The sequence below is a fragment of the Rhodamnia argentea genome, chromosome 3, assembly GCF_020921035.1.
Source record: "Rhodamnia argentea isolate NSW1041297 chromosome 3, ASM2092103v1, whole genome shotgun sequence".
Classification (NCBI taxonomy): Eukaryota; Viridiplantae; Streptophyta; class Magnoliopsida; order Myrtales; family Myrtaceae; genus Rhodamnia; species Rhodamnia argentea.
Genome location: NC_063152.1, coordinates 29,556,190 through 29,568,372, shown reverse-complemented (window position 1 = coordinate 29,568,372; position 12,183 = coordinate 29,556,190). Strand labels below are relative to the sequence as shown.

The 12,183-nt window shown below is 42.4% G+C and overlaps 1 protein-coding gene across 1 annotated transcript; it reads left to right on the top strand.

The window, feature by feature from the left end:
• The first annotated feature begins 8,516 nt into the window (after nucleotides 1–8,516).
• LOC115743204 (transcription factor MAMYB) lies at nucleotides 8,517–9,864 on the top strand. The gene has a single exon (XM_030677914.2). It carries the CDS (start codon nucleotides 8,549–8,551, stop codon nucleotides 9,521–9,523), a length of 975 nt encoding a protein of 324 aa, XP_030533774.1. The 5' UTR covers nucleotides 8,517–8,548; the 3' UTR covers nucleotides 9,524–9,864.
• The last annotated feature ends 2,319 nt before the right edge of the window (nucleotides 9,865–12,183 follow it).

The following is a 12,183-nucleotide window of genomic DNA, read 5'->3' as shown; positions in this document are numbered from 1 at the left end:
CAGACTGTCCTTGATTGTCCTATTCTTTAATATGTTGATTGTAACTCAAGATCTTACACCCGTGTTAAAAAAAAAAAATGAAAACAGTTGGAGAAATATATGTTTCTTGTCTATTAAATCAAAAGATGATAAGCACCCACATTTTTCTGCTTCACTTATCCAGTAGTTTGTTCCATCTGTCCTACCTTTGCGATGAATTGGTCGTTTGGAACTTTTTATCGGATGGAATATATAGGTCAGATTGAAGAAAAATAGAATTTTGAATATCTTATATCATGTTTTGTAAATATCTGGATATTCAAGCTGGTTTGAATGTCCGATCATTGAGTTGGATTGAATGTCGACTTTCTTGCCACCAGCAACCCCCCACGAAGTTACTAAATCCCGCTTCACTTTATTATGGCTAAATGTACAACCTAAAGGGGATAAGTAAGTTGATTATTGAAACTGTGTAGTTTTTACAAAATTATCGAAATCACGTTTAAAATATGCAAGGATAAATTGATTATATCAAATACAATATATGCTTCTATCAAATAAATATGAAAATAAGTAAAACAATAGAAGACGTTGCACACAGATCTTATAGTTATTTGGCTTAGATCAAGTTAATGTCCACTCTTCCAAACTAAAGGTCCCAAAGGGTGGAATCCACGAGTAATGTTTTGAGTAGTCACTGTGTGGCTGGTGCTACTACTCAAAGCTGGATTATCACTCCCAAATTCCCAGCACTACTACAGTACTCGTACACTTTTTAAAAGACATACAATCAGTGACAAATGCTCTCGGTGAATGAACTTCTTGCTCAGCAACTTGACAAGAGCATCACTGGATCAATGTATAAAACTTTCTCTATTCGGAGCCGATTTCTTCTTCGATTCAGCATCCGTTGATCTTCTTGTAATATCTTCAATCTCCAAAATAATCATTGGATAATCTTCGAGGGAGTCAATTTAGTTGGCTGTATTAGAAAATAATCTTTTTCACCAAAGTGATCGACGATTGATTGGATTTTCCTTCGTTTATTCTTTCCAGAGTCGTCGATATTCGTAGACACTTAGATTGATAGTACAATATATATATATATCCGACATCAATTCAGAATTTGTAATCGAGTGAAACATGCATTCATCTCGGTGATACTGCAGAGAGCCGCTAGTATCAGCGATTTGTGAGTCTATTCAAGCTTCCCGATGGTAATTAACTTGAGTGCTGCTTTCAGCTTTGATCTTCCTAAGCAATTTAGCCATCATCATTTACACACGAACGAAGCAAGTTGTCTCGGTCAACAACACGTCTTATTGAGGACAAAGATCGATTCGTTCAAACAATCTCCCGTACACGCGCCCTCACCAACACAAGCAGGCACATTTTCTCTGGGAACAGGTGAAGCAGGTTGGGTCCGATGGATGACCACAGATGTAGCGACAGTCCTCAGGCGTGTCGCAACTCGAGCCATCACGTAGCTTTTGCATACACATATGCCTATGTCCTTCACACAGATGGGAACAAGCCCAGCATCACACTGCTTAGGTTCGCAATCCGGGTTAGTCTGGCAGCGCACTTCCTCAGCTTGCGAGACCACAAAACCTTAAAAGAAGGAACAATCACCAGTATCATGACAATGATAGCGGCAATGATAAGTGAGGGATCAGAGAAAATGAATGAAAGGGGGCCACCTACATGATGCAATCACCAGCAGAATTGCCAATGCACTGAGCTTGGTTTGACACTTCTCCATTTCCTAGGTTTTGAGACTTTTGGAGACAGATGTGGTTGACAGGTGTCATGTCCCTCCACGGAAATGGGTCTTGTATTGATGTCTCGAGTTTTGGTATCTTTGGATTTTCCGGAATTGCGAAATTCAAAAATGGAAGGTATAGTTATTGAGTTGCTACTTCTACAGATTTATCTTCGAATTTTGATACTATACTTTGATTTGCTTTTACTGGTAAGACAATAATCAGTTGCAGTATATGAGATGACGTTATTTTCACACTTTGTTTATAAAAAATCCTAAATTATGGACACCGTGACACATTTATCTCAAATTTGTACTCGTGTGACCACACTCCTATGGTAGTGAAAATTCTGCCCCCTCCTCAATCCAAGAAACCATTCAAGTTTTTTAACTTTTGGTCCACTCACCCCTCCTTCAAGGAGATAGTCTCACAGGTTTGGGCTACCCCCTTTCTCGGCACCCCGATGTTCGTGATATGTGCTAAACTGAAATTACTCAAATGCCGGCTCAAGCGACTCAATAGGAGTTCCTTCTCCGATATCTCGGAACGCACGGAACAAGCCAGGATTGAATTATCATTGATCCAAGAGGCATTGGAACATGACCCCATGAATGAGGCTTTAGTAGACCGAGAGCGGGAACATATACAGACTTTTGCAACTCTTAGACTACAAGAGGAGTCTTTCTTCAAACAAAAGTCAAGAATCAAGTGACTCGAGGAGGGAGACTTGAACACTAAATACTTTCACCACTTTGTCAACAAGAGAAGACTGCATAACCGCATTCTTTCAGTAATCGGATCCGATGGCTCAACTCTTACGGAACCGAATCTAGTGAAGGCCCGAATTGTTAGCCACTATGAGACACTTCTCAACTCGGAAGCGGCTACTACTCGGCCATGTGTTGCTGAGATCGTGGGCTTTATCTCCCACACCCTCTCGAACGATCGGGTGGAGTCTCTCTCAAGACCATTCACCGAGGAGGAGATTCGTGCAACCTTTCTCTCTTTACCTAAAGGTAAAGCACCGGGCCCCGACGGCTTCAATGCGGAATTCTTTATATCGGCTTGGGATATCATTGGCCCTTCCATCGTCTCCGCAGTCATGGACTTCTTTGTTAGTGGCCGGCTACTCAAGGAACTAAATGCAACCATTTTATCGCTTGTCCCAAAGTCACCCAATGCTTTGGCAATGAATGATTTTAGGCCCATTGCATGTTGTAACACAGTATATAAATGCATCACTAAGCTCTTGGCCAATAGAGTGGCTTCCATCTTGCCATCGATCATTTCCCATTCGCAGACAGCCTTCGTTAAAGGGAGGAGAATCAGCGACAATATCTTGATTGCCCAAGAACTTTTTGCGAACTTCCACCATCCTCAATATAGCTCTAGATGTGCTATCAAGGTTGATTTCTCAAAAGCATATGACACTGTCGGTTGGGAGTTCCTTAGGCTAGTCCTTCAAGCCTTCGGTTTCCCGGACTATCTTGTTGGCCCGATCATGGAGTGTGTTACTACGCCAAAATTCTCGGTCGCGATTAACGGGGAGTTACACGAGTTCTTTCCTACCTCTTTACATTGATTATGGAAGTGCTTTCCGGAATTTTACTCGACAAATCTTCAAGCGCTGGATTTAAACCTTATTGGAGGTGCAAACATCTTAGGCTCTCCCATCTATTTTTTGCCGACGATGTCTTACTATTTTCGGAAGGCCATTTGCCATCTATCGAGCTACTTAAGAATGGTTTGGACTTGTTCTCCGATTGGTCGGGCCTCATTCCAAACCCAAACAAGAGCGAGTTCTACGCTCCTGGTGGGCACCCGACCACGCTTACACAAATTCAACACGTGCTGAACTTTCAACAAGGGAAACTACCCTTCCGCTACGTGGGAGTCCCGGTAATTTCATCCAGGCTTAGCAAGAATGACCGTAATGTCCTAGTTAACGCTATTACGGCCAGAGCACGTTCGTGGGCTCGGCGCTACTTATCTTATGCCGGCCGTCTACAACTATCGAAATCGGTGCTCCATTCCATCCAAGTTTATTGGGCTACCGTATTCTCCCTCCCGAAATCAGTTTTGAAGAACATTGAGGTTATCCTACGCCAATTTCTATGGAAGGGCCCTAATCTTGGGGTTGGAGGGGCCAAAGTCTCCTGGGCAAATATATGTTGCCCTAAAAAGGAAGGTGGCCTGGGGATTCGTAGGCTTGGGGATTGTAACAAGGCCTTGATGCTAAAACATATTTGATCTCTCTTCGACGATAAGGAATCTCTTTGGTGTAAGTGGATTCATTCCAATTTCCTACGGAAATCCAACTTCCGGATTGTCACTAGACCAACGATTTGTTCATGGTCTTTGAAGAAAATCCTGGACCTTCGCCAAGACTTCTCTGACCATTTCAAGTGGAAGTTGGGAAATGGAGTCTCAACATCCTTCCGGTTTGATCACCGGCATGTTAAAGGCCCGCTTTACAAGTTCTTTACACCGGGGGAAATATATAGAGCTGGGATCCCTCACACAATCTCGGTACGGGATTTCTTCTCCTCCGATTTCCCACCATCTCCCTTACTTACTACTATGCAGCCTTGGTTGGATCCGCCACCATCTTTAGTGGAAAGTATGGATGACAGGTTCTATTGGAGTGGTCAAGCTTCCGGTCGCTTCTCTGTCTCTTCGACTTGGGACATTATTAGGCCGAGAGGCCAAGCTGTCCATTGACACTCTTTTATATGGGATAAGGCCTTCGCTCCAAGATACACTTTTATTATGTGGCTAGCATCCCACAATCGTCTTCCTACCCAAATCTTACTTCTTCAATATTGTAGGATAGACGATGGCTCTTGTGCTTTTTGCCATAGTACACCGGACTCTGTGGATCATCTCTTCTTTGGATGCTCTATCACCGGTCAACTAGCCTCCACTTGGGCTTCCAACTGTCTCTTACATTGGCGTAATCGGCCATGGGACGGGTTTATTAGATGGGCAAAGACACACTTGGGTGCATCTTCCTTCTCTCATAGGATCGCGAGATTTTCCCTTGGTGCACTATGCCACATTATATGGACTACATGGAATGATATACTATTCCGCAATAAGCAGCTTTTTCTGCACGCGATGCTGTCCCACCTCACCAAACTCATCAAGGATAAAGCTTTATCTTTGGGCCATATTCGAGATCATTCGTGTAATGTACGCATTCAAACCAACTGGGGACTTTCGGCTTCTATCTTTAATGAGCCTTCACGTCGGGTGTAGTTGTTGCAACTACTACATGTCTACACGCTGGTTCATGGATGTTGCCTTTGCTGTCCCCATGGTATGGATGCCCTTCCTAGTGTGACATATATTTGCTGCCGTCCTCTGTTGTTGCTGATCCGGATGACTCTGACGACACCGGACTATGGGAGCCTTCCTACTTATGATCTCCTCCCCGTTTGCGGATTTTTAGCCCGGTTCCGTGCCGCCTTTCTCTTCTTCTGCTGCTGTCATTTCTCTCCCTTACCTATTGCTGCTCCTTTCTCCAACATGTCAACAATGACATCTCTTCTGCTCTTGGGAGGTGGATGTGCCTTCCTCCACTAAACACACCGATGTTGGTTTGTTGGAGCCCTACCGCCGTTGTTCCCTATCGGAGATGTCACCTCCGGCGTTATTTGGGACGCTCTTCTTCAGAAGCTACTTCTTCGTCAACCATCCACTTCCGGTGGTGCTGCTGTCTTCTCCAGGTTGTTGTACTTGCTCCTATTGCTGGCTCTCCTCTCGGAAGCTACCCGGAAGGCTTTTCTTCTTGCTGCCAACTTGCCGCTGCTCCTTTGCAACAAGTCCGCTGCTTCTGGTTTTCTTGCTCAGGCCACCACCTCCCGCCACTTGCTACGGGCGGGACCTTCACTCCATTCAACAAGGCTGCCGGCCTTTTGCTCCCGCTGTTATCTTCTCTTGTCACTCTCGGGATTGCTGCCATGGAGCCGCCGCACACTCCTCCACAGCCCCCTTCTTTTTTGCCTTGTTGCTTTTCCCCTTCCCGTACATGTACAGTTAGGTCTTCTCTCTAGTTTGCTATCCCCTGCTAGTCTTTGGCCGTCTGTCTGGCCTTACTTTCCGGCCGGTTGTTTGGCCTATACTTCTTCTTTGCTTGTTTGCCCCTTAGCTTTTGGCCGGTTGTTTGGCCTTCTTCTTTTGGCTTGTTTGCCTTTGTTCCGTTCATCTCGTTGTTGTTTTTTTGCAGTTGCTTCACCCATGAACTCCCTATGCCACATTCTGTGCCATCTTGAATTCATGGTTTCTTTGTGTCCGGCTCCTTTGTACCTAGCTTTTTGGATGATCAATACATACTTATCTTACCAAAAAATAAAAATAAAAATAAAAAAACCCCAAACTTATATCCACGTAACACATTCACTCTAAATTAATTTTTTGTGGCACTAAAAACCCCCCAAACTTATGGATATGTAGCACATTTACCCCAAATTTCGAGGTAAACGTGTCGCACGGATACAAATTTTAGGATTTTTGATGTCATAAAAAAAGATTGGGATAAACGTGTCACATTGGTATAAATTTGGGGTAAATATCTTACATGGGTTGAGGATTTTTATGTCACCAAAAAAAGTTTATGGTAAATGTGTCACAATGTCCATAGTTTAGGATTTCTTAAGGCTTTTTCCTTCTTTTTTTTCTTTCTAAAACACACTATTAACAAATCAACATTGGGAGTTGCTCTGCGCATTTAATATAATAAATACCTTGATGATTTCCACAAAATATATAAAACAGACTAGACTATATAATAATAATTTTAAAATTTATTTCCTTATAATCAAATTAACCATTAATCCTACAAAAAATTGTCCAAAAATTTATAAACTTATTGTACTGTGACCAATTCAGTCCTACATCTTTCAATTGTGCCAATTTAGTCCTAAAACTTTTGACAATTTGCCAATTTAGTCATAAGTTTTTCAATTTTTCCAAATTAATTCTAAATCTTTTAACGATTTTTCAATTAGTCATAAACTTTTCAATTGTGCCAAATTAATTCTAAATTTTTTAACGATTTGCCAATATAGTCCTTTCGACCAATTTTGACATAAATCATTGGCGCTACGGCTAGTTAGTGTTGGTCATCAAAAGTAGCACGGCCAGCACGAACATGAATAATTTTTGTAATTTTTTAAATTTTTTATTTTTTCCTTCTTTTTCCTTTGTATTTTTTTTTTCTCTTTTTCCTTTTGTTGGCCATCATCGGCCTCATTGATGGCAAGCAACCTTTGTCGGCCTCAAGCGAGGGATGCCCATGCCTAGGTTGCCAAAGGCCGACCTTACCGGATCGGGGGAGGGTGTCAAGGCCTTCACCGATGGCCTGTGGATCGACAAGGCGCGACAATGACTAGCGGAGAGAAAAATGAAAAAAAAATATAAGGAAAAAAGGCAAAAAAATCAGAAAATTTACAAGAATTGTCCACGCTGGCACTTTTCGGCCAAAATTGACCATAATTACTAAATTGGCAAATTATCAACAGTTTTAGTACTAATTTGACAAATGATCGAAATGTTTAGTACTAAATTTTCACAATGAAAGGTTTAAGACTACCTTCGTACATTAGGTTTAGGACTAAATTGATACAATTAAAAAGGTTAAAAATTGAACTGGTTAATGTGCAATAAGTGTAGGACTTATTGAGCAATTTTTTCTTGATCCTACATTTATCTATCTCACAAACGGTGAGCACTTGCGAGAGAGATTAATTTGATTTACTATCACTATTATTTGCCTTTTGACCCTTAGATAGTTGATCATTTAGTATGTAATCTTAACGTTTTTCCCCTTCTCTATAGTGACAGAACGGAATAAACTTTAGACATTAACGTAGTTAATCTTTGCTTTCTTTTGGTTGTCGTTACTAAACCCGCTTTTCTCTTTTACTTGATCATTTTCGAGAATTTTAGTTCGCGCGTGAGTTTGAACTCGCATTATTAGTAGGGCTCAATAGAATAAAACATTTCATCGACCCAAGTTTGAGCTTGAAAATTAAAATGGACTCCATATGAAGATTCGCTGTTAGAGGTGAGTTGAGTTCAAGCTTGACGATTATTATGGAGAAGAGTTTACCATAAAGCACAGTCAAAGAGGAAGGAATATGAGCCAAAAGCAGATGCAGAGATGATTCGTTCGACTTTGGCTGAGCTCAAATGAAAAGGAAATTGAGGTCATGACCGGACGCGATGTCGTTTGGAAGGTAAAAATGTCAATTCGTGACCATCAACTAAATGAGTTTTTCGATAATGGCACAAAATATTTGATTACATTACTCATGGATTTGGGTGTTGGGGATATGTGTTGCACCCTAAAAAACGTAAACTTTGATGTAAAAGAGTCGGAGTTAAATAAGCAATTAATGTCATTGACCATACATCAGCTATGCACCGAATAGGATACCAATTCGAGCATATATTGATGAAACTTGAAAGGGTTGAGACCATTGACGTAGAGAGAAATATTTTAAGAGGCGGGCGTGAAGTGATAAAACAAAGTCATTAACGAAATAAAGTCAATGTCGGCTATGCTGAGTATTAGACAAATGCTATATTTCCCTTGTTGACAGATTGCTGTTGAGCCGACAATACAATTGTGTGGTCATATTTCATCAAACCATCTCAATAATATGATAAAGACCAAACATGATGGGCCGCAGGCCCGGTCCAACCACTACAAACGGCCCGGCCCGCCCAACCACTAACGGTTTGACTTCCAAACCCCGAGCTGCTGAAATGGCGTGAGCGCAGTCCCGGAGGCGTGGAGATCCATGGAGTTCATAGACGCCGACCGACCTCGCTTCCTCTTCCAAGCGCGCGCGGCTCCTCCTCCTCCTCCTCCGTCGTCGTCGTCTTCTTCTTCTTCTTCTTCAACCTCCGATCAACGGCAGCAGCTGAACAAGCCCTTCCTCTTCGTCACCACCGCACTCTCGGCTGTCCTCATCTCTCTCTCGCTCCTCTACGTCTCCGAGCCCTTCCAATCTCTCCTCCTCTGGCTTTCCCTTTCCCTCCTCGTCGGCCCCTTCGCCCCGTCCTCCCTCACCGGCGGCTCCGTCCGCGTCGGCCGCGGCCCGATCGTCGAGTTCCCCGATCAGCAACCCCAGGTCGTGGAGGAAACGAAGAGGAAGCCGTCCCAGAAGCGGCCTAAAGGGCAGCCTCCAGGTAATAATGTTGCGTTTTCACCGCCAATTGCTGAAATTGATGAACAATTGGGGAAGAAGATCGAGGGAAATGGTTTAGTGATTCAGGGGAAGAGTGATCTAGGGTTTCGGGAGAAGGAGAAGGATTGGAGTGAGGATGAGATCGAGCTCTTGAGGAAGCAACTGGTGAAGCATCCGGCAGGGAAGCCGAGGCGGTGGGAGATAATTGCAGAGGCTTTCAATGGGGGTCACAGATTGGAGAGTGTGATCAAGAAAGCAAAGGAATTGGCCGATAAGAAGTCGAGCGACAAGGACTCGTACGCTCAGTTCTTGAAGAACAGGAAGCCTCTGGACGAGAGGCTGAATGAGGGGGCGGATGGTAATGGCAGTGGCGAGGTCAGAAGGGAGAGTGAATGGAGCAGCGCGGAAGACATTGCGCTGCTCAATGCATTGAAGGCGTTTCCAAAGGATGCGCTGATGAGGTGGGAGAAAATTGCAGCTGCCGTCCCGGGTAAGACGAAGGTGGATTGTGTCAAGAGGGTCTCGGAGTTGAAGAAGGATTTTCGGAGTTCTAAAGCCGCCAAAGAGGGACAGATGGAAGAATGAGAATTGGTAGGTTTCACTCAATTTTGGCATTGATTTTCCATTGTTTGAGTCAACATATTGCGTTCTTGATTGGTTTATTGTAGCCAGATTAGAGGATCGAATAAGATAGTGATCATGACCATAGAGTCCTGTTGGGATTCTGTACACCACACACTCCCAATAAGATGGGCATGTTGTTTTGCCACTAAATTATCTTCCTGTTATTGACCTTGTTTAGCTCTATGAGGTATTCTTGCATTTGGTGTTACAACTCATAGAAACTTGTGTTGTACACGACAATTGCGGTGGTTGCGCTCAACTAAGTTGGACACCAATTTTTGAGGAATGAATAGCTATACTTAGCACTGTCATATCTCCCATTGCGGACTGTGTGAACGGACAAAATTGTTGGTCCAATGTTGTGTTCGTGTAGTTTCTTAGACCTTCAGTGCAAGACCTAGTTTCATGTTCGAATGTATGCAATGGAAAGCTTTAGATGGATTCATCCCTCAAGCTCTTCACAAGCCATAGCGGATTGTGCTTTCATGAATCATTACGAATCTCCAAAGGGTGTCTGTTGTGGATATAAGGTAGATTGATATTCTGTCACTTTACAGATTTTCACGGCATGGCATGAACATTAATTAGCATGATGTCGTTTTAAGTTGTCAGACTCCGGAGTTAAGCCTGTTTCTTTCCCATGACGCCACCAGATTTAACAAATTAATCTCTAGGTTGTAGCTCCAGCAGAAAGGAGCTACCTTTCACTTCACTGTGTTTCTCTCCTCCAATTTAGTCTCTTCGTTTTATTGTTGGGCAGTGAACTCCAATTCGGTCTAAGGTGGAAAACTGAATCCAGAATTCTCTTTTTTTATCATCGATCGAATCACTGTTCGTGACCCAGTTGTATCAAGTTAGACCATCTTCAGAAACCCTCCAGCTGAAGAAGAGTCTTTGTAGCTATAAGACACTGCTGATGTTGATAGCGCTCTCTTTTGTGTCATTCTCCTCCTAATTTTGTGTCCTGCCTGCTTTTATCTTTCCCTCACAAGGCAAAAATTTAGGAGGCCTGGTGCTAAAGACTTGCCTCCTTTTAGGAATGCCTGCTGTTGACAGTGCAATGACTTCTCTCGAGTCCTTCGGCTGTAGATCGATTTGAGTTTGTGTATCCACACTCTTGGGAATGAGTGATGTAATTCCTATAGTACTTATCATTACTTGAGAATTCTGGTCCTACAAGGGGAATTCTATGGTCCCTCAATAGACTTATTCTGCGGTCATAACTTATCGAAATCACATTATTTTGGTTCTTGTTCAAAGTGTCCTAAAGTATTAGAAGTCTTAAAACTATCAGCGAACGGTTGATATCCGTTATTTTGTGATCCTATGGTCACCAATTCCCCATAAACTGTTTCTCGGGATTTATTGAATCCCCTAACAAACTCTTAGGATGAATCTCTAGAATGTCACTATACGTTTCTAGGTTCAAGCCATTCATTTGCTACTGTTTTTGTCTCAGCAAATGGTCGCCATGAGTCTTTTAATTGAAGTCACACGGCCAAAATGAAAGAGAACTAATCGGAATAACTTTCTCATTTCCTCGTTACCATGTTTGGTGAATAATAACTCGGAATCAAATTTAAGTCATGTCTTAATTTAGGGAGTAAAATTTTTAAGGTAGGGATATATATTCTACTAAGTTGCCTTCGTGGTTCAAGATTCAAACTCCCAAACCTCTGCATTTAAAAATTAAGTTGCTCCTCTCTCACTCAAGACATCAAGTGTAGTCTCTGGGATGAGTTCAACTACACAATGTCCTCCCCGCCTCCGTCATCGCCGGCTGGTGGAGTGGCAGGATTTTTATTCATCGACGATTCTTCTCCGTCCACAACATTAATCTTCAAAAGATTTTCAATAGACGCTTGTGATTGAATGAACAAGTTTTTGAGTCACAAAAAAGTTGCTTCGCACGTGGACTTGAAGACTCGTTTTGTCTCTTGAAATTGTTGGTAATTGGAATTTGCAGCTACCATAGCAAAGAACATACCATCGATAACCCTCTTGATGTACAAATTCAATACGATCGAGTCGAATGCTTTTCCAACAACAAGACAGCCTAAGATGAGAAACGCGCAATTGATGAAAGCCGTTCCACGATTGCTTCGTGTTGCTAGCGAGCTGATGACAAAGAGAGTGATGAGAGCTATGGCTAAGGTGATGAAGTTTGCATGCATGTTTATGAGTGGATCCTTAACTCCGAGGAGAGAAATCTTTCGATTTTTCATCGATGGCATCTTCTTCTTCTCCAAATCAACGTAAAAGAACAACGAAATGTAAAATCACTAACCCATCGTGCAAGTAATAATAGAAGCTCGTAGCTAGAGGGGTTGACTTGCATGCTTAAATTTTGCTCGGCGGAAGCTTACTTGTACAATCATATGATTGTACATATGGAATATTATAGTAAGAGTTTCTCCAAAATTGCATTACATGATGTCGTATGTGAATCCAAAATTACAAACTAAAGCTCAGCATTAAAAATATCAAAGGTCCATATACCTCATCTAGACGGATTAGTTGCAATTTAAGTAACAAATGACTCTTGATCGGCTCATAAGGAACGAGACGAACGTATTCAGACAATGAAGAGCAGTAATCAATGTAAATTCTCCGACGGGTTG

Coding starts and splice junctions, on each gene's coding strand:
- LOC115743204 (XM_030677914.2), top strand. CDS start 8,549: ATGGAGTTCATAGACGCCGACCGACCTCGCTTCCTCTTCCAAGCGCGC.